Source organism: Pseudophryne corroboree, chromosome 5 (assembly GCF_028390025.1).
Source record: "Pseudophryne corroboree isolate aPseCor3 chromosome 5, aPseCor3.hap2, whole genome shotgun sequence".
Classification (NCBI taxonomy): domain Eukaryota; kingdom Metazoa; phylum Chordata; class Amphibia; order Anura; family Myobatrachidae; genus Pseudophryne; species Pseudophryne corroboree.
Window position 1 is genome coordinate 148,615,883 of NC_086448.1, and position 26,876 is coordinate 148,642,758.

Sequence of the window (26,876 nt, forward strand, 5' to 3'; positions counted from 1 at the left end):
CAGGTCAAGGGACCCTCAGGCGATAGCTGTGGACGCTCTGGTAACACCGTGGGGGTACCAGTCGGTGTATGTGTTTCCTTCTCTGCCTCTCTTACCCAGGGTAATGAGAATAATAAGAAGGAGAGGAGTAAGAACTATACTCCTTGTTCCGGGTTGGCCAAGAAGAGCTTGGTAACCAGAACTCCAAGAAATGATCTCAGAGGACCCATGGCCTCTGCCGCTCAGACAGGACCTGCTGCAGCAGGGGGCCTGTCTGTTCCAAGATGTACCGCGGCTGCGTTTGACGGCATTGCGGTTGAACGCCGGATCCTGAAGGAAAAGGGCATTCCGGAGGAAGTTATCCCTACGCTATTTAAAGCTAGGAAAGAAGTGAACGCAAACCATTATCACCGCATATGGTGGAAATATGTTGCGTGCTGTGAGGCCAGGAAGGCCCCAAAGGAGAAATTTCAGCTAGGTCGATTTCTGCACTTCCTACAGTCAGAGGTGACTATGGGCCTAAAATTGGGTTCCATGAAGGTCCAGATTTCGGCTCTATCGATTTTCTTCCAAAATAGAACTGGCTTCACTGCCTGAAGTTCAGACTTTTGTTAAGGGAGTGCTGCGTAGTCAGCCCCCGTTTGTGCCTCAAGTGGCACCGTGGGATCACAACGTGGTGTTGGATTTCCTGAAGTCGCATTGGGTTGAGCCACTTAAATCCGTGGAGCTACAATACCTCACGTGGAAAGTGGTCATGCTGTGGGCCGTGGCATCGGCCAGGCGTGTATCAGAATTGGCGGCTTTGTCATACAAAAGCCCTTATCTGTATTTTATATGGATAAGGCGGAATTGAGGACTTGTTCCCAATTCCTTCCTAAGGTGGTATCAGTTTTTCATGTGAACCAACCTATTGTGGTGCCTGCGGCTACTTGGGACTTGGAGGATTCCAAGTTACTGGACGTAGACAGGGCCCTGAAAAGTATATGTTTCCAGGACGGCTGGAGTCAGGAAAACGGACTCGCTATTTATCCTGTATGCACCCAACAAGCTGGGTGCTCCTGCTTCTAAGCAGACTATTGCTCGCTGGATCTGTAGCACGATTCAACTTGCACATGCTGCGGCTGGACTGCCACACCCTAAATCTGTAAAAGCCCATTCCACGAGGAAAGTGGGCTCTTCTTGGGCGGCTGCCCGAGGGGTCTCGGCTTTACAACTTTGCCGAGCTGTTACTTGGTCGGGTTCAAACATTTTTGCAACAGTCTACAAGTTTGATACCCTGGCTGAGGAGGACCTAGAGTTTGCTCATTCGGTGCTGCAGAGTCATCCGCACTCTCCCGCCCGTTTGGGAGCTTTGGTATAATCCCCATGGTCCTTACGGAGTCCCAGCATCCAGTTAGGACGTCAGAGAAAATAAGATTTTACTCACCGGTAAATCTATTTCTCGTAGTCTGTAGTGGATGCTGGGCGCCCATCCCAAGTGCGGATTGTCTGCAATACTTGTTTATAGTTATTGCCTAACTAAAGGGTTATTGTTGAGCCATCTGTTGAGAGGCTCAGTTATATTTCATACTGTTAACTGGGTATAGTATCACGAGTTATACGGTGTGATTGGTGTGGCTGGTATGAGTCTTACCCGGGATTCAAAATCCTTCCTATTTGTGTCAGCTCTTCCGGGCACAGTATCCTAACTGAGGTCTGGAGGAGGGTCTTAGTGGGAGGAGCCAGTGCACACCAGGTAGTCCTAAAGCTTTCTTTAGTTGTGCCCAGTCTCCTGCGGAGCCGCTAATCCCCATGGTCCTTACGGAGTCCCAGCATCCACTACGGACTACGAGAAATAGATTTACCGGTGAGTAAAATCTTATTTTTTTATGTTTCTTTTCTGTACAGATTTGGAGAATTGAAAACCCTGATCTAAAAGAGGTTGATCCAAAAACCTATGGAAGATTCTATGGAGGCGATTGCTATTTGGTGCTGTATACATACATAAAGTCAGGGAAACCGAATTACCTGCTTTACATGTGGTTGGTAAGTGGCAAATCCTCATTGGGAAAGTGAAAGTGATCCAGTTGCGATACCCTTGGGCTGATTGCCTTCTGGAGATATTATTCTAACTCGTTTAATGTTTTGATCTCCCCTATACGTGTATTCTTTATGAGTCTTGGGGGTATATTTTCTAAGGTTCCGATTTTGGTCGATTTTGTTTTGTTTTTCAAAGTGTCATCTCAGGAATTTACGAAGCACAAATATCGGCAGTGTTGGGGCTATTCGTAATGGTTTTCACGGCAGAGGGCAGAAATACGAATGAATAGACCATCGGTCAAACTCGGCTGTTTGTTCATACAACACGGGAATTTACTATTCATTCGAATTTTGGTGTTTGTCCCTGAATGTTCAATTGCGGTTGTATTTTTTTGCTAATCGTTAAAAAAAAAAAAAAGCAGCAAAAAAATAGACCTGCTTTTTCCTGCCGTGTTTTGATAGTCATGCATGGATCTGTGAGATCTGTGCATGCTTATCTGTGGGAAAGGGTCTGTTTAGGTTAAAAATGTAAAAAAAAATTGCGTGGGGTCCCCACTCCTAAGCATAACCATCCTCGGGCTCTTTGAGCCGGTCCTGGTTGTCAAAATACAGGGGAAAAAATTACTGGGATCCCCCCCATATTTATACAACCAGCACCGGGCTCTTCGTCCGGTCCTGGTTCAAAAAATACGGGGAACAAAAGATGTAGGGGTCCCCCGTATTTTTTGAACCAGCACCAGGCTCCACTAGCCAGAGAGATAATGCCACAGCCAGGGGACACTTTATATTGGTCCCTGCGGCCGTGGTATTACCCCCCCAACTAGTCACCCCTGGCTGGGGTTCCCTGGAGGAGTGGGGACCCCTTAAATCAAGGGGTCCCCCCCTCCAGCCACCTAAGGGCCAGGGGTGAAGCCCGAGGCTGTCCACCCATCCCTGGGTGGTGGATGGGGGGCTGATAGCCTGTGTGTAAAAATAAGAATATTGTTTTTTTGTTGTTGAGGAACTATAAGTCCCAGCAAGCCTCCCCCGCAAGCTGGTACTTGGAGTACCACAAGTACCAGCATGTGGGGAAATAACAGGCCTGCTGGTTCCTGTAGTTCTACAACAAAAAAATACTACCAAAAAAACTCAACACACACACCGTGACAGTAAAGCTTTATTTTACATACATGCACACTTACACACTCACATACTTACCTATTGTCCCATGGAGCCCCTCGGTCCCTTTGTCCAGTAGAATCCATGGGGTCAAACAATGGCAGTTGCTCGGTCATTCCTGGAGATAATTATATATCAGGTGCTAGAAAGGGGGAAGGGTCACAGACAAACAACAGACAGAAAGGGGGAGGCGTTCAAATCCTCACCCCTAAATTTCCCCCAACACACTAAAAATTACCTGTCTGTTGAGAATCCATGGGGTACCTGTCAAATAAAAATTATACTTCCAACCAATCCTGTGTAGATCTGTACCCTTCTTCTCCGACGTAATCCACGGACTTGACTAAGAAAACAAACCGAAAACCCGATCCACGCACTTAAAGGGGTTCCATGTTTACACATGGAACCCCTTTCCCCGAATGCCGGTACTGAAGGTGACCCCAATTAACTTTGCGGTTAACTGCAGACCGCAAAGTTCCCATCATTGAGTAGAATGGAGGAGCGCTCTCCTCCATTCTAGCCAGTGTGCTCCTGCTGATTGACAGGCTAGGAGCGCACAGCCAATCAAGAGAGCGCCATGACGTGGCACTCCCTGATTGGCTAACGGGACCTTCAGTGACAGAAGTAACTGGGGGTCCCGGCATTGGGGGAAAGGGGTTCCATGTGTAGACATGGAACCCCTTTAAGTTAGTGGATCGGGTTTTCGGTTTGTTTTTTTAGTCAACTCCGTGGATTACGTCGGAGAAGAAGAGGACAGATCTAAACAGGATTGGTTGTAAGTATAATTTTTATTTGACAGGTACCCCGTGGATTCTACTGGGCAAGGGGACCGAGGGGCTCCGTGGGACAATAGGTAAGTATGTGAGTGTGTAAGTGTTCATGTATGTAAAATAAAGTCACGTGTGTGTGTTGAGTTTTTTGGGGGGTATTTTGTTGTTGTTGTGGAACTACAGGTACCAGCGGGCCCGTTATTTCCCTGCATGCTGATACTTGTGGTTCTCCAAGTACCAGCTTGCAAGGGGGGCTTGCTGGGATTTGTAGTTCTTCAACAAAAAACAATATTCTTGTTTTTACACAAAGGCTATCAGCCCCCCATCCACCACCCAGGGATGGGGGGACAGCCTCGGGCTTCACCCCGGCCCTTGGGTGGCTGGAGGGGGGGGGGCCTTGATTTAAGGGGTCCCCACTCCTCCAGGGAACCCCGGCCAGGGGTGACTAGTTGGGGGGTAATACCTCGGCCGCAGGGACCAATATAAAGTGTCCCTCGGCTGTGGCATTATCTCTCTGGCTAGTGAGCCTGGTGCTGGTTCAAAAAATACGGGGGACGCCTACATCTTTTGTTCCCCGTATTTTTTGAACTAGGACCAGGCGCAGAGCCCGGTGCTGGTTGTATAAATATGGGGGGACCCCAGTCATTTTTCCCCCCTGTATTTTGACAACCAGGACCGGCTCAAAGAGCTTAGGAGGGGGGACCCCACGCAATTTTTTTTTACATTTTTAACCTAAACAGACCCTTTCCCACAGATAAGCATGCACGGATCTCACTGATCCGTGCGTGACTATCAAAACACGCCAGGAAAAAGCAGGTCTAATTTTTTGCTGCTTTTTCTTACGATTAGCAAAAAAATACAACCACAATTGAACATTCAGGGACAAACACCAAAATACGGACCCCACGCAATTTTTTTTTTACATTTTTAACTATTTACACACTTATCATAATGTACACAATGAAGCCCTGCACGGATCTCACTGATCCTGCCGGACTTCATTGTGTTATGTCCGCAAATGTTTTACTCATCACTCCCGTAAAACACTGCCCGACAATGCGAATCACATCGAGATCGGAAAATACGAAAATAGAAAGCTCTGCAGCTTAGTAAATTACCGTAGATGGATTCAAAAAGTTGCAGTAAAATACGGCCGATAAAATTCAAGATCAAACTCCCTAAAAATCGGCACAAACACGAATATTAGTAAATATACCCCCTGGTTTTCTTTTCCTGTTGTATTGTATGTTGAACTGCCATATGTCTTTCGGGGCTAGAAATCTTTAATTTGTAACAATGATATTTCTGTAAAATATGCACATCTGATGACCATATACAAATAGTATGAGTGTGCTTAGGTTCTTGGACAACCAGTAGAGTTGGCAAATTTCCGGTACGGGCAGCCAGAAAGTCAGCTACTAGGGTTTCTACTTAAAATTGTGGAGCCCTTATTATATTCTCTGAATTCCAGGCCTGTGTAATCATTCAATTATGTGTCCCTGTTTTAGGGTCGCCACGCCACTGTAGATGAGATCACGGCGTGTGCCTTTCATGCAGTAGAACTGGACCGCAAGTATCAGGACCAACCAGTCCAAATACGGGTGACTATGGGAAAGGAGCCAAAACATTTCCAGGCTATCTTTAAAGGAAAACTTATTATATATGAGGTAATATTTTTTCTTAAAATTTTGTAATGAATATAATCTCCAAATTCCTGTATTACTATGCGACATCCTAACCCCTGGACATGCATGATATTTGGGTGTGAAACGGTTAAACTAAACAAAACCGCCTGGTCTCTAAAAATGAGTAAATTCCCTAGAAATATATATCACATACAGTATTATACCAAGTGTTGTCCCCACTAAGATTTAGGGCCTAATTCAGACCAAATTTTTTCTCTAATGGGCAAAACCATGTGCAGCGCAGGTGGAGCAGATGTAACATGTGCAGAGAGAGTTAGGTTTGGGTGGGGTGTGTTCAAACTGAAATCTAAATTGCAGTGTAAAAATAAAGCAGCCAGTATTTACCCTGCACAGAAACAATATAACCCACCCAAATCTAACTCTCTCTGCACGTTATATCTGCCCCACATGCAGTGCACATGGGCCCTCATTCCGAGTTGTTCGCTCGTTGCCGAATTTCGCTATATTGCGATTAGTCGCTTACTGCGCATGCGCTTAGTTATTTTACTCAAAAGTTTGGTATTTTACTCACGGCATTACGAGGATTTTTCTTCGTTCTGGTGATCGGAGTGTGATTGACAGGAAGTGGGTGTTTCTGGGCGGAAACTGGCCGTTTTATGGGTGTGTGTGAAAAAACGCTGGCGTTTCTGGGAAAAACGCGGGAGTGTCTGGAGAAACGGGGGAGTGCCTGGGCGAACGCTGGGTGTGTTTGTGACGTCAAACCAGGAACGAAACTGACTGAACTGATCGCAGTGGCAGAGTAAGTCTCGAGCTACTCAGAAACTGCTAAGAAATTTCTATTTGCTATTTTGCGAATCTTTCGTTCGCAATTCTGCTAAGCTAAGATACACTCCCAGAGGGCGGCGGCTTAGCGTGTGCAATGCTGCTAAAAGCAGCTAGCGAGCGAACAACTCGGAATGAGGGCCATGGTTTTGTCCATTAGAGAACAAATTTGCTGCTGTGATCAGGTCTGAATTAGGCCCTTAGTTCAAGGGCTGACATGAATTTTCCAGTTACTTATTGCCTAATCCCAAAATACAGTATCATCCTAACTTAATCTGAGTTACTGTACACGTCTGGGGGGAAATTTTCTAAAGTTCGATTTGGGATTCAAATTTATGAATCGATAAAATCAACTGAAATAGATTCTAATCAACTGTAATCCTTACACATAATGGGGGTAATTCTGAGTTGATCGCAGCAGGAATTTTGTAAGTAGTTGGGCAAAACCATGTGCACTGCAGAGGAGGCCAATATAACATGTGCAGAGAGAGTTAGATTTGGGTGGGTTATTTTGTTTCTGTGCAGGGTAAATACTGGCTGCTTTATTTTTACACTGCAATTTAGATTGCAGATTGAACACACCACACCCAAATCTAACTCTCTCTGCACATGTTATATCTGCCTCCCCTGCAGTGCACATGGTTTTACCCAACAGCTAAAAAAGTTCCTGCTGCGATCAACTCAGAATTACCCCCAATGTCTCCAGTATAGTGCCAGAGACACATGATATGCCCCCCCAGCAGTGCCAGATACACATGATATGCCCCCCAGCAGTGCCAGATACACATGATATGCCCCCCAGCAGTGACAGATACACATGATATGTCCCCCAGCAGTGACAGATACACATGATATGTCCCCCAGCAGTGACAGATACACATGATATGCTCCCCAGCAGTGACAGATACACATGATATGCCCCCCAGCAGTGCCAGATACACATGATATGCCCCCCAGCAGTGCCAGATACACATGAACTGCCCCCACGGTGCCAGACACACATCATATGCCCCCCCCAGAAGTGCCAGATACACATGATATGCCCCCCAGCAGTGCCAGATACACATGATATGCCCCACAGCAGTGCCAGATACACATTATATGCCCCCCAGCAGTGCCAGATGCACATGATATTCCCCCACGCTGCCAGATACACATAATATGCCCCCACAGCGCCAGATACATATGATATGCCCCCACAATGCCAGATACACATTATATGCCCCACAGTTCCAGATACACATTATATGCCCCACCGTGCCAGATACACATTATATGCCGCACAGGGCATTGCAACCATTATATATACACCATTGCTTATATGATACTTTACTATAATCAGGGAAACTTTCCTTAGCACCAAGAATACAAATAAAAAGAAAGTCTCAAGTATGATGTTAAATTGATAATTACCTACTCTCGTTACTGAATCTCGGGTGGCCCTTTCTGACTCCCAGAAGAGTAGGCAACTTTCTTGTAAGCCCTTCACCGTGGGGCAGATGTATTAACCTGGAGACGGCATAAGGAAGTGATAAACCAGTGATATGTGCAAGGTGATAAAGGCACCAGCCAATCAGATCCCAACTGTTAATTTACATATTGGAGCTGATTGGCTGGTGCCTTTATCACCTTGCACATATCACTGGTTTATCACTTCCTTATGCCATCTCCAAGTTAATAAATCTTCCCCTTTGTCCATTTTCTGAGTGGAGTGTGTGGTCCAGGAGGCTTCTGCAAAATTGTATAATCATGGCCCCATCATGGTGGGAATCATGACTTTGTATAGCAGGGCATGGCCATGCTGATATGATTGGTGCGCCATGCCAGCTGGTTGCCCCCTCTCAGAGGCAGCCACCTTCATGCTGGCAAGAATGATATAGGATGATTGAACAATCCTATCAGTGGCTGTGCCGACGAGGGGGAGTGCTGTGGGTGGGCCGCGGACTAAACCTAAACAACTCTGTGTGCACTGTGCGGCGCCGGTGTCTGATGTCAGCACAATGTAGTTCAGCTTTGTCCCGCCCACAGCACTCCCCCTTCCTCGTCGTCACACATAGACACAACCACTGCTACTAGCGCTAGGAGGCGGGCCGAGATGGACGCTGCTGTGCTGCTGCATGACCTGGCTCCAGGCTCCAATATATAGTGGCGCGAGCGTGTGGTGCCCATTAAGGGTGGCGCCCTGCGCAGCCGCTCTATTGGAACGTGCCTGGAGCCAGCCCTGGTGCACACTCTAGAAAACTGGAAGTGAATGTGAAAGGGAGTTATGTTGTTTTCCTAACCATACAAAACTAATGTTTGTTTAGTTTTTAAATAAGCATATAAAGTTAAAGTGATTATTTTTGGTCCATACAAAATTAGAACATTAGAACATTACCAAATCTGTCTTTACACTGTTTTATTCATGGACACCTAACTGTAGAATATAATTTTGTGTTATTTAATTGAAAAAAATAAAAATACTTACAGCTGAAATAGTTACCAATAAGTGTAGCCCTAATTTGCCTTACACTTTCTGTGGTCAGTTGTTGGTAACAAAACCTCTGCCAGTCTACCAACAGAATAGTGTAGAAGCTTAAATCTCCTGTCTCTTATTATTTTATTCATTTCAAGTTCCATTTTGAGTTTGATTTGCATTCGATTTGCAAATTGCATGTTAGTAAATGAGGAGATCATATATTCGACTATGGAAAAACATTGATGTTTTGCATAAATTTGATTTTAAGTGGAATTTGTTTTTTTTCTCTGATTTGACATAAAATTCCAAAGTAAAAACTGAATGGAAATCTCCCTCAAAACTGAAAATCGAACTTTGGTAAATACTGTATACCCCCTGGAAATATCTGCCTTACAGTAGTGTTATAATAGACAAGCTTAAATGGCTTAGCTGTTATAGGAAAATAAAGACAGAACTTTATAAAATATAGTTTAATTTCACAAAAGACAGAATGCTTGTTGAATAAAAATGGGGAAAAAATGCTAACCAGCAGCAAACATTCAAGCAATAAGTTTTTGTCACAATAAAGAACAATAAAACAGAAAACTTCCATTTCCAAAAACTTCCAAAACTTCCTGCCACCACCTCTCCATCCCAACTCCCCGCACGCTTAGTCCCGACCACCCCCCACTCCCATACTTATCCCGCCGACGGTCCTCCTCGCTTAGGTCTGTCTCTTCTCACTCTCAATAGAAGCCATTGGGGCATGTGCCCAGGCTTCCACTGCACGCGCATTGAGGAAACGGGACAGACCTTGTACAATTATTATATCGGAAACATTTTACATATATATATTTGTAGTCCTTAGTGTACAGTAACTTGCCTATTTGTTTCTACTAGAGCATTTACCTATCAAACGGATTGCTTTATTTGTGTCCGCTATGATGTATTGCATTCTCACCCATGCTACAGGGAGGAACAAGTAGATCTGGGAGCACTGAGCCAGCACCTCCAATCAGACTCTTCCAGGTCCGAGGAACCGATGAATACAACACAAAGGCCACCGAGGTCCCAGCCAGAGCCGCTTCCCTCAATTCCAATGACGTCTTTGTGCTGAAGACCAATGCTATGTGCTACTTGTGGTGCGGAAAGGTACAGTAGTCAGTGAACATTTATAGGAACGTCAAATAATCCATACTCACCAGCTAGTGATCTGCTCTCAGTGCCACACATAGATAGCTGGTAATAGCTATAGCTGAAACATATTTGGAAATACACAATTATTTTGTATAGGACTGTGCTTCATAGTAACCCCAAATTGTATCTAGGGCTGCAGTGGAGATGAACGGGAAATGGCTAAGACAGTGGCAAATATCATCTCCAAACAAGACAAGCAGACCATTCTTGAAGGTCAAGAACCTGCAGAATTCTGGGTGGCTCTAGGCGGAAAGGCCCCTTACTCCAGCGATAAGAGGTGACAGAACATTTAATATGAATGTACTTTTGGGGATTAATGATCTCTGTGTTTAACTCTTTTTCCCGCATATCAGCAATGCAAACTGGCTAACTGGTTCATGCAACACAATCTCCTTTTTTTTATGTTTTATTGTTCATTTTTATTGTTGTTTTTTTTAACAAAAGAACAAAAAATACAACAATATCAGAGACAAAAAAAAGGGGGGACGTGGCCTGACTGTTATAGCGAGCAGACGTGTGCGCTTCCAGCTCCTGCTCTACTCTCTTTTAAAGTGCAAATTCCTTGGGGCTCTCCCTCCATTACACTCTTAAAAAGCCCCTACAGCTTCATCTGCTGCCTCCTAAGTCATTGGGGGTGTGCTGCGGAGCCGGGAGTTAGCTTGTCTGACTCTGCAGGTTGCAATCCTCTCCCAGCGTGAAGCCGGGACCTCAGTACTTTCCCCCCCCTGCCGTGCACTGACCTCCAGTCACCGTCCACACGGAGTCTAGTCTACGTGCGCCCGACTGCCTACCCGCCGGGTACCCCAAATAGCCCCGCTCACCGCTGACGGCTGTCCGATGTGCTGGGACCCTGAGCCACATCTCTGGTTAGCTGCGGGTGCCAGCGGTGTGTGACGCCGGGCGCTCCCTGTGTCCCCTCGCAGCCTTTCTCCTCCAGCGTCCCGCCTGCCTTTCAGTGAGAAGGGTGAGGTGAGAGAGCACTCCTGATGCTGCAGCTAGACATGACCGCTCTCCCTCATACCACTACACTCCTCACCACCTGCTGCCCTCTGGATCTCCGTGGATGCCTGCAGAGTCCGCCCTGTCTCAGCACCTGCCTGGCTACACAGTAGACAGTGCCATCGCAGTGTTCCCATACACTGCTGCTCCCTGTCATAGAGGTGGGTAACTACCTCCTTATTTTCATCCACCAGCCCTGGGCTGCAGTAGTTACACTGCTCCTAGGTGTCCCCACACTTAACTGTCAATAATAATTGCTCACCCTGGTGGGCTAGGGTCCAGCTGTCTAACATGGCACACAAATACCAAAGCAGCCCCTGTTTTGTCTCCTGTATAGGATACTACCCGCTCTACCATCTCACTTGTGCAGACTTTTGTAGTGGGAGTATGGAAGTTGGTGGCTGCGCTTTATGAATCCAGATTGCAGGGCTGAGCTTCTAGTGGCCTGCTAGGATAATTGCCTGCTCACCTACAGGAGACTCCCTCGGGTGGCTATCCTGAGGAATTTCATTTCATCTGAGCGGTCTATTATCTGATTACACGTTCCATATTTGGAGCCGTTCTCCCACCTCAGAAGATGATCGGTGCCTGCACACTGCCTCCTGTTGAATGCTTTTCTGCTCTACCTGGGCTTCTCAGTGGTTCTACTATGGATATGTGCTTTCCTAGGCTGCCGCTGCCTTGACACCGTAATGACCTATTGAAGCCATCCCACTGGGAGCTAACCCGCTGAAGGCATCCTTTTGTGAATTATGTAATTTCAGTCTACCTCGATATCCTGACCTAAGGGAATTTATGCTTTTTGATGCATCTAAATGATGCACAGACATAAGAAATATTCTCAAAAGAACGGTACGCCTCTTCCAAAGGAGACCATGTCGCAGTCAGATATGAGAGCATTCCTGCAACCTACTCCGTCCAAGCTTACGGGAAATTCTTCTGCTTCAAACCCTTCCCCCACTCCGCCTACCTTTCCGTCATCCTCTCCGGGTACTGATACACCATACATCCCCCCCAGTCGATAGGGACTTACGGGACATCTTGGCCTATTTGAAAAATCTTCCCACTAAACAAGATCTACAAGATACCGCGAGACGTGAATTGGCTACTATGAGACAGGACATTTCTCACCTCTCTAACTGGATGTCGATTCTGGAGGATCACCATGCCTCTTCTGACACGTTCCTGAAGTCAATGACAAATGTTATTGAAGTTCAGTCGACCAAGATCCGCTCTCTCCAAACACGGTTAACAGATTTTGATAACAGAGGGAAGAGAGATAACATCCGAGTGAGGGGCCTACCGGAAGATGTCTCTTACAAAGATCTTTAATGAGGTTTTGGGTAATGACCCTAACGACACCATTACCTTCGATAGGACCCATCGTGCTCTAAAACCCAAAGGTCTCCCAGCTGGCTGAACACGTGATGTCATCTGCAGATTACATTTTTTTTTCAAAAAGATGACATTACTTGTAAAGTACGCCAACTTGATGGTGTCGACTTTAATGGTTCAATGATACATATTTACCAAGATTTGTCCTGGCATAAGCTTCAACAGCGGAAAGCCCTCAAACTCCTAACAGACTAGCTCTGTAAATGCTAATTGAAATACCGTTGGGGCTTCCCCTTCAACCTCCAAGTTTCTTCCTCTGGGAAAACTCACACTCTTAATTCTCACTCTGACCTCCCAATGTTTTGCACTGGTCTTGGATTACCGAAACTTTACTTATGCAACTGGGACTTCCCTATTCTCTGACCTCTGAGTAATGGATTCTCTTGGCAAGAGTTGCTGAGCCCCAGGAGGAAAAGAGATGATGATTCCCCCTCTGGACGCGACTCTAGTATTACTTGATTGATAACCTTATATCGCTTGTTTGTATATGTTTTTTCCAATTCTCTCCCTAGGTCTAGGCGATTTACCTTTTCTAACCACTGGTGAGAATTATTCTATTATCCTGTTGTCAATGGGACTAGGTCCCTCCTATTATATGTTGGACCGCTAATTATCAGCCCTTGTTTATTGTATTGCAATGTTTCTCTTTTCATACCACTTGAAGATTTCTTTATATCAACAAGGTTTACAGTTAGAATTAATTACTTGTGAGTAATGATTGTTTTGATACTGTTTCCCACTTTTCAATATGCCTTCAGCGGTGGCTCCCCCAGCCGCCCCACACCCGCACCCGGCTGCTTGCCTCTTGTGTTTCTGATTCTCGGATGGATCAGTTACCCCACTGCCGGTTTTTTGAATGTTACGGTTGTATTTTCTATTTGACATACTTTTTTCTCTTTCCTCCTTGTTCTTTTTTCTTTTCCCTTTTTGACCATTCCAGGCCCACCGCATTCTTTCACGACAGGTACCTCCTATTACATCACCTGGTAAACTCGAAAATATCATCGATTAACGCAAAGGGCCTTATTGTCCCGGAGAAATAGGCTTCCCTTCTACGGTCTCTCTGGGCCGACAGAGTAGATGTTGCTTTGATTCAGGAAACACATTTTAGAATCTCAGCTCGCAGTCCCTCTCTGATTCCAAATCCAAATGTCCAATACTGTTCTCTAGGGCTCTTCAGTTGTCCGACATATTAGCACATAAGCTGATTCCTGGTCGGCTTTTAGTGATAAATTGTAAAATATGTATGCTTCCTTACACGTTTGTTGCACTTTATGCCCCTAACAAAGATTAGGTTTCCTTTTTTCAGTCTACACTTTCCCAAATAGAATCTCATGGGCATTGTTGTTTTGGGGGGTGATTTAAATTGGAAAATGGACCCATCTTTAGATTCTTCTTCCAATGCTCCAAGGGCCTCCCAACGTACGTATCGCCGAGTTAAAAGGTTATTTTACGATCTCCAGCTGGCTGACTCCTGGAGGGTCCTCCACCCCTCTGACCGAGACTACTCCTTTTTTTCTAATCCTCACCAAGCTTATTCACGTCTTGATTATCTGTTCCTCAGCGATAGGCATCTTCCCTTACTGTTAGATTCTTCTATTGGCTTGATAACCTGGTCTGACCATGACCTGGTGTTCATAACTCTATTGATCCCTCAAGATACTCCAGGCCAGTGGATTTGGCGTCTTAACGAATCCCTGTTACATGATCAGTACTGCAAGGGAGAAATTGAGAAGGCCTTAACTGAATGTTTCTCCATAAATAATACTGACGAAGTCTCTAAGGTTATCTTGTGGGAAGCACACAAATGCATTTTTTGGGGTAAGCTTATACAATTAGGTACATTTATAAAAAAACAGAGGTCAGCGCTTATCGCCAAGCTATTGCAGAAACTCCACTCTCTGGAGTCCTCTCATAAAACATCTCTGTCAGAGACTGATTATTTAGATTTGATTGAAACGCGGGCACAACTAAAGAAGACCCTTAATGACAGTATCCAGCTCTCAAGCCGTAAAAGTAACTCTAATAACTATCAGTGGGGTAATAAACCTGGCCGCCTCCTGGCTCAGGCACTTCGGGCCCAGCGCACTTCCTTCTTTATTAAAATTGTGAAAGACCACAAGGGCACCTTACATTTCAAAACTCCTGAAATAGCAGCCTGTTTCAAACGGTATTATTCTCTTAGTTTCAAACTGTATTATTTTCTTCTATATAACTTAGAGGACCACCCCGATGGTGCTGCCCCTCTTTTTGATATTCTAAGGGTGAAGGCGTATTTAGAAAAGGTATCTTATCCCGTTCTTTCTCCCTTGGACAGGGAAGCTCTAGACTTGCCTTTTACTCCGCAAGAGTTGGAGCTTGCTCTGACCTCGATACCTTCTGGTAAGAGTCCGGGACCAGATGGTTTTTCGTCAGCTTATTATAAACAATGCCAAAGTTTTCTATCCCCTTATCTCCTCCAGGCTTTTAATTCCATCTCCGAATATACTCATTTTTCGGGCCAATCCTTAGAAGCTCACATTACTGTTCTCCCGAAGCCCAGTAAGGACTCCTCGATGTGCTCCAGTTAAAGGCCCATATCTCTTAACGTTGATGTTAAACTTTTTGCTAAACTGATGGCGAATAGACAGAACAACTTCCTGCCTTCTCTTATTCACACTGACCAGGTGGGCTTTGTCCCAGGCCGAGAGGCAAAAGATAATACTACCAAGGTTTTGAACCTAATCCACTTAGCTTCTCGTGGTAGTTCCCACACTATATTGCTGTCCACTGATGCCGAAAAGGCTTTTGATAGATTCAACTGGGGTTTTATGAGGTCTGTACTGGGGCACATAGGATTGGGTCCCCGAGCACTTGGTAGGATCATGGGACTTTATAAGTCGCCCACAGCCCGAGTCCGAGTTAACGGCTCCTTATCAGATCCCTTCTCCATAAGTAATGGGAACGACAAGGCTGCCCAATGTCTCCCTTGCTCTTTGTCCTTTGTGTCGAAGCTCTTGCTAGGGCCATTAGGGCCAATGATCGTATTACTGGTCTGAGAGTTGGAGATACAGAGCACAAACTGGCTCTGTTCGCTGACAATTTATTGACAACAATAACGCACCCAGTTTCCTCCCTCATCTTATGAAGGATCTGTCCACTTTCGGTTCACTCTCTAATTTTAAGGTCAACATGTCCAAGTCATGCGCCTTGAACATTTCCACCCCTCCCGATATAGTGGCCAGGCTCAAACATTCTTTTCTTTTTACTTGGAATACCTTCCATATTACTTATTCGGGAATACAACTACCGAGTGATCTCTCCCGTCTAGTTTCACTAAATTTTATGCCCCTTCTTCAGACTCTCAGAGTCGATTACAGTAGATGGTATCTTAAGCCACTTTCCTGGCTGGGAAGGGTGAATGTTGTGAAGATGAACACTCTCCCTAAACGGCTCTACAAACTTCAGGCTCTTTCCATACAGATCCCGGACTCCTGGTTTTGGTCCATCCAACTCTTAATACAACAATTAGTTTGGTCCCGGAAAAGACCTAGAATTAACCGGTCCACTATGATCCGCTCCACTCAACAGGGTGGTTTTCAGCTATCAGATATTAAAACCTATTACTGGGCGATTTTGCTTAATAGAGTCTTGGACTGGACGAGGAATCGGGAGGCTAAACAGTGGGTGGTCCTGGAGGGGCTATATATGCAACAATTTCCTGAAATCTTCCCTTGGCTTCCTTCTTTCCCCAAACCTCCTCCCCACCCAACTATCACTCCAACCCTTTCCTTTTAGAAAAAAGCACGCCATTGGTCCTTCGTCTCTTCGGACTTCGGCCCGTTGACCTCTTTCCTAACCAAAATTGAGTTTATGCCTAGGTTAGCGCTCTGGAAGTGCTCTTCAGGGTAGGCCAGCTGGCGATCTCCTCAGGAGTTAAACAATTCTCAGACATACGATCTAAATGGTAAATGCCACAACACGATTTTTGGAAATATTTACAGATTAGACTCTTTCTATACTCCAAAAATAGATACCTTAAAGCCTCTAGGGAATTAACATAATTTGAGAGATTATGTGTCTCTACTTGTGACCCCAAGCATACAGTTTCCACTCTTTATAAATTACTATAAGGTCCCAGTGCTCAGACATCTCCATATTTCTCTAACGTCCTAAGTGGATGCTGGGGACCCCGTCAGGACCATGGGGTTTAGCGGCTCCGCAGGAGACAGGGCACAATAATAAAAGCTTTAGGATCAGGTGGTGTGCACTGGCTCCTCCCCCTATGACCCTCCTCCAAGCCTCAGTTTGATTTTTGTGCCCGGCCGAGAAGGGTGCAATCTAGGTGGCTCTCCTGAGCTGCTTAGAATAAAAGTTTAAGTTAGGTTTTTTTTTATTTTCAGTGAGTCCTGCTGGCAACAGGCTCACTGCTACGAGGGACTTAGGGGAGAGAAGTAAACTCACCTGCGTGCAGGATGGATTTGCTTCTTAGGCTACTGGACACCATTAGCTCCAGAGGGAGTCGGAACACAGGTCTCACCCTGGGGTTCGTCCCGGAGCCGTGCCGCCGACCCCCCTTGCAGATGCCGAAGTTGAAGAGGTCCAGAGGTCCAGAAACAGGCGGCAGAAGACTTTCAGTCTTCATAAGGTAGCGCACAGCACTGCAGCTGTGCGCCATTGTTGTCAGCACACTTCATACCAGCGGTCACTGAGGGTGCAGGGCGCTGGGGGGGGCGCCCTGGGCAGCAATGTATTATACCTTTTTTATGGCTAAAATACATCACATATAGCCCTTGAGGCTATATGGATGTATTTAACCCCTGCCAGATCTCACAAACTCCGGGAGAAGAGCCCGCCGTTTTAGGGGGCGTGGCCTATTCTCCTCAGCACACGGCGCCTTTTTCCTGCTCAGCTCTGCTGTGAGGAAGGCTCCCAGGCTCTCCCCTGCACTGCACTACAGAAACAGGGTTAAAACAGAGAGGGGGGGCACTTATTTGGCGATATGATTACATATGTGAAAATGCTATAAGGGAAAACACTTGTATAAGGGGTTGTCCCTGTATAATTATAGCGTTTTTGGTGTGTGCTGGCAAACTCTCCCTCTGTCTCCCCAAAGGGCTAGTGGGGTCCTGTCCTCTATCAGAGCATTCCCTGTGTGTGTGCTGTGTGTCGGTACGTGTGTGTCGACATGTAGAAGGACGATGTTGGTGAGGAGGCGGAGCAAATTGCCTGTATTGGTGATGTCACTCTCTAGGGAGTCGACACCGGAATGGATGGCTTATTTAGGAATTACGTGATAATGTCAACACGATGCAAGGTCGGTTGACGACATGAGACGGCCGGCAAACAAATTAGTACCTGTCCAGGCGTCTCAGACACCGTCAGGGGCTTGTAAAAACGCCCATTTACCTCAGTTGGTCGACACAGACACAGACACGGACACTGACTTCAGTGTCGACGGTGAAGAAACGAACGTATTTTCCTTTAGGGCCACACGTTACATGTTAAGGGCAATGAAGGAGGTGTTACATATTTCTGATACTACAAGTACCACAAATAAGGGTATTATGTAGGGTGGGAATAATCTACTTGTAGTTTTTCCTGAATCAGATAAATTAAAGGGTGTGATGATACGTGGGTTTCCTCCGATAGAAAATTATTGGAGGTATACCTTTTCCCGCCAGAAGTGAGGGCGAGTTGGGAAACACACCTTAGGGTGGATAAGGCGCTCACACGCTTATAAAAACAAGTGGCGTTACCGTCTCCAGATACGGCCGCCCTCAAGGAGCCAGCTGATAGGAAGCTGAAAAATATCCTAAAAAGTATATACACACATACTGGTGTTATACTACGACCAGCAATCGCCTCAGCCTGGATGTGCAGCGCTGGGGGGGCTTGGTCGGATTTCCTGACTGAAAATATTGATACCCTTGACAGGAACAATATTTTATTGACTATAGAGCATTTTAAGGATGCATTTCTATATATGCGAGATGCGCAGAGGGATATTTGCATTCTGACATCAAGAGTAGATGTGATGTCCATATCTGCCAGACGATGTTTATAGACACGACAGTGGTCAGGTGATGCAGATTCCAGACGGCACATGGAAGTATTGCCGTATAAAGGGGCGGTCCATCGGACCTGGTGGCCATGGCAACAGCTGGAAAATCCACTTTTGTTACCCCAAGTCACATCTCAGCAGAAAAGGACACAGTCTTTTCAGTCTCAGTCCTTTCGTACCCATAAAGGCAGGCGGGCAAAAGGCCAGTCATATCTGCCCAGGGTTAGAGGAAAGGGAAGAAGACTGCAGCAGGCAGCCCATTCCCAGGAACAGAAGTCCTCCACAGCTTCTGCCAAGTCCGCAGCATGACGCTGGGGCCATACAAGCGGACTCAGGTGCGGTGGGGGGTCATCTCAAGAGTTTTCAGCACGCAGTGGGCTCACTCGCAAGTGGACTCCTGGATCCTACACGTAGTATCCCAGGTGTACATTGGAAATTCGAGACGTCTTCCCCTCACAAGTTCCTGAAGTCTGCTTTACCAACGTCTCCCTCCGACAGGGAGGCAGTATTGGGAAAAAATTCACAGGCTGTATTCCCAGCAGGTGATAATCAAAGTACCCCTCCTACAACAAGGGAAGGGGTATTATTCCACACTATATTGTGGTACTGAAGCCAAACGGCTCGGTGAGATCTAAAAGATTTGAACAATTACATACAAGGGTTCAAATCAAGATGGAGTCACTCAGAGCAGTGATAGCGAACCAGGACGATATGGTGTCACTGGATATCAGGGACGCTTACCTACATGTCCAAATTTTGCCCTTCTCACCAAGGGTATCTCAGGTTCGTGGTACAGAACTGTCACTATCAGTTCAGACGCTGCCGTTTGGATTGTCCACGGCACCCCGGGTCTTTACCATGGTAATGGCCGAAATGATGATTCTTCCTAAAAGAAATATGGACGCTTTCCTGATAAGGGCAAGGTCCAGAGAACAGTTGGCGGTCGGAGTAGCACTATCTCAAGTAGTTCTACGACAGCACGAGTGGATTCTAAATATTCCAAAATCGCAGCTTTTTCCGACGACACGTCTAATGTTCCTAGGAATGATTCTGGACACAGTCCAGAAAAGGATGTTTTCTCCCGGAGAAGAAGGCCAGGGAGTTATCCGAGCTAGTCAGGAACCTCCTAAAACCAGGAAAAGTATCAGTGCATCATTGCACAAGGGTCCTGTGAAAAATGGTGGTTTCTTACAAAGCGATCCCATTCGGTAGATTTCACGCAAGAACCTTTCAGTGGAATCTGCTGGGAAAATGGTCCGGATCGCATCTTCAGATGCATCAGCGGATAACCCTGTCTCCAAGGACAAGGGTGTTTTCTTCTGCGGTGGCTGCAGAGTGCTCATCTATGAAAGGGCCGCAGATTCGACATTCAGGACTGGGTCCTGGTGACCACGGATGCCAGCTTGAGTGGCTGGGGAGCAGTCACACAAGGAAAAAATTTCCAGGGAGTGTGATCAAGTCTGGAGACTTCTCTCCACATAAATATACTGGAGCTAAGGGCAATTTACAAGGCTCTAAGCTTAGCAAGACCTCTGCTTCAAGGTCAGCTGGTATTGATCCAGTGGGACAACATCACGGCAGTCGCCCACGTAAACAGACAGGGCGTCACATGAAGCAGGAGGGAAATGGCAGAAACTGCAAGGATTCTTCGCTGGGTGAAAAATCATGTGATAACACTCTCAGCAGTGTTAATTCCGGGAGTGGAAAACTGGGAAGCAGACTTCCTCAGCAGGCATAACCTCCACCCGGGAGAGTGGGGACTTCAGCGGGAAGTCTTCCACATGAGTGTAAACCGTTGGGAAAAACCAAAGGTGGACATGATGGCGTCCCGCCTGAACAAAAAACTAGACAGATATTGCGCCAGGTCAAGGGACCCTCAGGCAATAGCGGGGGACGCTCTGGTAACACTGTGGGTGTACCAGTCAGGGTATGTGTTCCCTCCTATGCATCTCATACCAAAAGTACTGAGAATCATAAGAAGGAGATGAGTAAGAACGATACTCGTGGTTCCGGATGGGTCAAGAAGGACTTGGTACCCGGAACTTCAAGAGATGCTCACGGAAGAACCGTGGCCTCTACCTTTAAGAGAGGACCTGCTCCAGCAGGGGCCTTGTCTTTTCCAAGACTTACCGCGGCTGCGTTTGACGGCATGGCAGTTGAACGCCGGATCCTGAAAGGGCATTCCAGATGAAGTCATCCCTACCCTGGTCGAAGCCAGGAAGGATGTAACCGCAAAACATTTTCACCGCATTTGGCGAAAATATGTTGCGTGGTGTGAGGCCAAGAAGGTCCCTACAGAGGAATTCCAACTGGGTCGTTTCCTACATTTCCTGAAAACAGGACTGTCTATGGGCCTAAAATTAGGGTCCATTAAGGTTCAAATTTCGACCCTGTCGAATTTCTTCCAAAAAGAACTGGCTTCAGTGCCTGAAGTTCAGACGTTTGTAAAAGGGGTACTGCATATACAGCCTCCTTTTGTGCCCCCAGTGGCACCTTGGGATCTCAATGTTGTTTTGAGTTTCCTAAAGTCACATTGGTTTGATCCACTCACCACTGTGGAATTAAAATATTTCACATGGAAGGTGAAGATTCTATTAGCCCTGGCTTCAGCCAGGCGTGTGTCAGAATGGGCGGCTTTATCATATAAAAGCCCTTACTTAATTTTTCATTCTGACAGGGCAGAATTGAGGACTCGTCCTCAATTTCTCCTTAAGGTGTTTTCTGTTTTTCACATGAACCAACCTATTGTGGTACCTGCGGCTACTAGGGACTTGGAGGACTCCAAGTTACTTGACGTTGTCAGGGCCCTGAAAATATATGTTTCCAGGACGACTGGAGTCAGAAAATCTGACTCGCTGTTTAGCCTGTATGCACCCAACAAGATGGGTGTTCCTGCTTCTAAGCAGACGATTGCTCGCTGGATTTGTAGTACAATTCAGCTTGCACATTCTGTGGCAGGCTTGCCACAGCCAAAATCAGTAAAAGCCCATTCCACAAGGAAGTGGGCTCATCTTGGGCGGCTGCCCGAGGGGTCTCGGCTTTACAACTTTGCCGAGCTGCTACTTGGTCAGGGGCACACCCTGACTGAGGAGGACCTGGAGTTCTCTCTTTCGGTGCTGCAGAGTCATCCGCACTCTCCCGCCCGTTTGGGAGCTTTGGTATAATCCCCATGGTCCTGACGGAGTCCCCAGCATCCACTTAGGACGTTAGAGAAAATAAGAATTTACTTACCGATAATTCTATTTCTCGTAGTCCGTAGTGGATGCTGGGCGCCCATCCCAAGTGCGGATTGTCTGCAATACTTGTACATAGTTATTGTTACAAAAATCGGGTTATTCTTGTTGTGAGCCATCTTTTCAGAGGCTCCTTCGTTGTTATCATACTGTTAACTGGGTTCAGATCACAGGTTGTACGGTGTGATTGGTGTGGCTGGTATGAGTCTTACCCGGGATTCAATATCCTTCCTTATTATGCACGCTCGTCCGGGCACAGTATCCTAACTGAGGCTTGGAGGAGGGTCATAGGGGGAGGAGCCAGTGCACACCACCTGATCCTAAAGCTTTTATTATTGTGCCCTGTCTCCTGCGGAGCCGCTAAACCCCATGGTCCTGACGGAGTCCCCAGCATCCACTACGGACTACGAGAAATAGAATTATCGGTAAGTAAATTCTTATTTTCCAGTTGGCCTTGGAGTGAGACCTCGGGTTTAAATTTTCAGAAAAAGATTGGGAGATTATATTTCTTAAAGCTCATAACAATTCTGTCTGCATACAAGTGAGAGAAACCCAATATAAACTTTTAATGAGATTGTACAGACACCCCTCTCTTCTCCATTCCATATACCCCGGAATGACTGATAAGTGCTGGAGATGTCTTAATACCACTGGTTCCTTGTTACACATCTGGTGGAACTGCTCTTTACATCAGCCATATTGGGTTGAAGTAATCTCTATTTCCCAAGATATACTTCATATTTCTGTCCCTCTGACCCAGCCTTTTGGCTGCTATCCCATTCCTTCACATTATTGACTCAACATAAAACATCTCTACTCCGCCATCTGTCTAATGAAGCACGGGCGGGTATTCCCACATTATGGAGATCATCATCCCCACCCACACGAAAAACTTGGTTCACTAGAATCGATTATTATATGAATTTGGAGCACATTCTCCTAGTCTCAAGGGATAAGCTTTCCGAATTCACAGCCACTTGGTTTCTTTGGATAGAATGTAAGTCCTCGAAAGAATACAAAGATTACATATACGCTACTAAATGATCTGAGAATAGCAATCGATTAATTAAAGAGAATGCAATCCTCTTCCCTTTCTTTGAAGTTCCCCCCGTTTTTGGTCACATTATATTTTACTTTTATCCTTTCTTCCTTCTCATATCTTACTCTTTTCTATCGTTCTTCTATTCTATTACTTATGTTACTATGATTACATTCACTGATTTGACAAATAATCAGATGGCATTGTTATAATCCTATTAAGCACCATATTGCATTATGGTATTATTCTGCAGTCAACTGTACGGGGCTGCAAGTTTTTCTGCTTAATATACAGTTGACATTGGTTGTGTGACTTGTAGTCCTCTTGCATATTTGAATGTAATGTTTATTTTTTCCTAAATAAAAACAGATTATAAAAAAAAAAGAGACAAAAACCCCCCAAATCAGCATACAGTATGAGGAGGGCCAGGTCTAGATCTTGTGGCGCCCAGGACGAAAGTTTCCTTTGGCGCCCCCCTCCCCCACTAGGTTAAACAGGGTTAGTGCGTGCCTACGGCACACGTAAAAAAAATAGGGGTGTGGCTTCATTGGGGAAGGGGCGTGGTCACAGTTGTCCCCTGTAGTTGTGCCCCCAGTATTGTGCCCCCTGTAGCTGTGCCCTCAGTAGTTGTGCCCTCAGTAGTTGTGCCCCCTGTAGCTGTGCCCTCAGTAGTTGTGCCTCCATTACTGTGCCCTCAGTAGTTGTGCCCCCAGTAGCTGTACCCTCAGTAGTTGTGCCCCCAATACTGTGCCCCTGTAGCTATGCCCTCAGTAGTTGTGCCCCAATACTGTGCCGCTAGTAGCGCCACTTACCAAAAAAATAAATACTCCCAATCCCCACTCCTGCTTCCCGACCGCTGCTGCCCTCCGTCTCCGGCCGCCGGTGCCGCTCCTCGAATCTATGGGAGAGACGTCATGACGTCTCTCCCATAGCACCGCACAGACACTAGAGATCAATTATGACCTCTAGCGTCTATTGACGCTCCCACAATGCCGTACAGTGCGGGATGACGTCATTGCGCACCGCACGGCACCAGTAGCGGATCTTGCCACGGCGGCAGCTCCCTCGGGACAGCGGCGCCCCGGGCAAAAATCCTGCTTGCCCGTGGCAAGATCCGCTACTGAGTATGCGTTACAAACATTGTTCTGTGCTGCAAGGAGGCCTATACAGAGGTCACAGTGATCAAGCATAGGGCACATGATGAAATACAAGCAATAATAAAACAAGCGTGCATCAAAGGAGACCATAAAAGACTAGGCAGACGGGCCTAGAGAGTAGTTGAACCAACAGAGGGATCCTTCCTCAGAGCAAATCTGGAATGTTTGGTCCACAATGTATTAAATTGAAGGAGGACATTAAACTGATAAAAGTGAAGATGGGCCTGGGGCTGAATCTGATCAAGGGCCTATTGTGAGAAGGGGAGGAGCTGTGATACGTGCTGTGTGGGTGTGGCCTGTGCCAAGTGAGTGGTTACACCCCTACACTATCAGACCCACTGGGGTATATTTACTAAGGTCCCGATTTTGACCGAGATGTCGTTTTTTCTTCAAAGTGTTATTTCGGTAATTTACTAAGCAAAAATCTCGGCAGTGATGAGGGCATTCGTAATATTTTGTAAGTCCTGTGAAAAAATCACGTATCAATACACCATCGGTCAAATACGCCTGCAATTGGGTAGAAATCGTTAATTTACTAAAAAGTGCAAATCACAAACACTGCCGACAATAGCCAAACACTGCCGTGCAGAAATACAATTTGTGAAAAAGTGCTAAAAAAAAAACAGACCTGCTTTTTTATCCCGTGTTTGGATAGGCATGCAGGGATCCATGAGATCCATGCATGTTTATCAGTGGGAAGGGGATGGGAAAGTGTTTATTTTTTAAAAAAAAATTGCGTGGGGTCCCCCCTCCTAAGCAAAACCAGCCTCGGGCTCTTTGAGCCGGTCCTGGTTGCAAAAATATGGGGGGGGAAATTATAGAGGTTCCCCCATATTTAAACAACCAGCACCGGGCTCTGCGCCTGGTCCTGGTTCCAAAAATACGGGGGACAAAAAGCGTAGGGGTCCCCCGTATTTCTGAAACCAGCACCGGGCTCCACTAGCCAGATACATAATGCCACAGCCGGGGGACACTTTTATATAGGTCCCGGCGGCCCTGGCATTACATAACCAACTAGTCACCCCTGGCCGGGGTACCCTGGAGGAGTGGGGACCCCTTCAATCAAGGGGTCCCCCCCCCTCCAGCCACCCAAGGACCAGGGGTGAAGCCCGAGGCTGTCCCCCCCATCCAAGGGCTGCGGATGGGAGGCTGATAGCCGTTTGGATAAAAAATGAATATTGTTTTTAGTAGCAGTACTACAAGTCCCAGCAAGCCTCCCCCGCAAGCTGGTACTTGGAGAACCACAAGTACCAGCATGCGGAGGAAAATCGGGCCCGCTGGTACCTGTAGTACTACTACTAAAAAAATACCCCAATAAAAACATAAGACACACACCTTGAAAGTATAACTTTAATGCATACATACACACCTCCATATACACATACTTACCTTATGTTCACACGAGGGTCGGTCCTCTTCTCCATGTAGAATCCATGGTGTACCTGTGGAAAAAATTATACTCACAAAATCCAGTGTAGAAGGCTCTTCTTCTTTTAATCCATTTGTAATCCAGGTACTTGTCAAAATAAAAAAACGGACACCCGACCTCGCACTGAAAGGGGCCCCATGTTTTCACATGGGACCCCTTTCCCCGAATGCCAGAAACCCCCTCTGACTTATGTCTAAGAGGGTTCCCTCAGCCAATCAGGGAGCGCCACATTGTGGCACCCTCCTGATTGGCTGTGTGCTCCTGTACTGTATGACAGGCAGCACACGGCAGTGTTACAATGTAGCGCCTATGCGCTCCATTGTAACCAATGGTGGGAACTTTGTGGTCAGCGGTGAGGTTACTTTCGGTCAACCGCTGACCACAAAGTTCCCACCATTGGTTACAATGGAGCGCATAGGCGCTACATTGTAACACTGCCGTGTGCCGCCTGTCTTACAGTACAGGAGCACACAGCCAATCAGGAGGGTGCCACAATGTGGCGCTCCCTGATTGGCTGATGGAACCCTCTTAGACTTAAGTCAGAGGGGGTTTCTGGCATTCGGGGAAAGGGGTCCCATGTGAAAACATGGGGCCCCTTTCAGTGCGAGGTCGGGTGTCCGTTTTTTTATTTTGACAAGTACCTGGATTACAAATGGATTACAAGAAGAAGAGGCTTCTACACTGGATTTTGTGAGTATAATTTTTTCCACAGGTACACCATGGATTCTACATGGAGAAGAGGACCGACCCTCGTGTGAACATAAGGTAAGTATGTGTATATGGAGGTGTGTATGTATGCATTAAAGTTATACTTTCAAGGTGTGTGTCATGTTTTTATTGGGGTATTTTTTTAGTAGTAGTACTACAGGTACCAGCGGGCCCGATTTTCCTCCGCATGCTGGTACTTGTGGTTCTCCAAGTACCAGCTTGCGGGGGAGGCTTGCTGGGACTTGTAGTACTGCTACTAAAAACAATATTCATTTTTTATCCAAACGGCTATCAGCCTCCCATCCGCAGCCCTTGGATGGGGGGGGACAGCCTCGGGCTTCACCCCTGGTCCTTGGGTGGCTGGAGGGGGGGGACCCCTTGATTGAAGGGGTCCCCACTCCTCCAGGGTACCCCGGCCAGGGGTGACTAGTTGGTTATGTAATGCCAGGGCCGCCGGGACCTATATAAAAGTGTCCCCCGGCTGTGGCATTATGTATCTGGCTAGTGGAGCCCGGTGCTGGTTTCAGAAATACGGGGGACCCCTACGCTTTTTGTCCCCCGTATTTTTGGAACCAGGACCAGGCGCAGAGCCCGGTGCTGGTTGTTTAAATATGGGGGATCTTCTATCATTTTTCCCCCCCATATTTTTGCAACCAGGATCGACTCAAAGAGCCCGAGGCTGGTTTGGCTTAGGAGGGGGGACCCCACGCAATTTTTTTTTTTATTTTAACACTGTTTTTTTTTTTTAACAAGGTGCACAATGAAGCCCAGCACGGATCTCTCAGATCCGGCCGAGATTCATTGTATTAAAGTCGGCAGTGTTTTACAAGTCACTCACGTAAAAC

The 26,876-nt window shown here is 46.4% G+C and overlaps 1 protein-coding gene across 1 annotated transcript in view; it reads left to right on the forward strand.

Moving 5' to 3' along the window:
• VILL (villin like) overlaps positions 1 to 26,876 on the forward strand; it is a 219,245-nt gene that overhangs the window by 168,853 nt on the left and 23,516 nt on the right. Inside the window, exons 12-15 of the mRNA XM_063921788.1 lie at positions 1,867 to 2,004; positions 5,435 to 5,593; positions 9,804 to 9,983; positions 10,160 to 10,305. Of these exons, the coding sequence (XP_063777858.1) occupies positions 1,867 to 2,004; positions 5,435 to 5,593; positions 9,804 to 9,983; positions 10,160 to 10,305 (623 nt within the window). The remainder of the gene's footprint in view (positions 1 to 1,866; positions 2,005 to 5,434; positions 5,594 to 9,803; positions 9,984 to 10,159; positions 10,306 to 26,876) is intronic.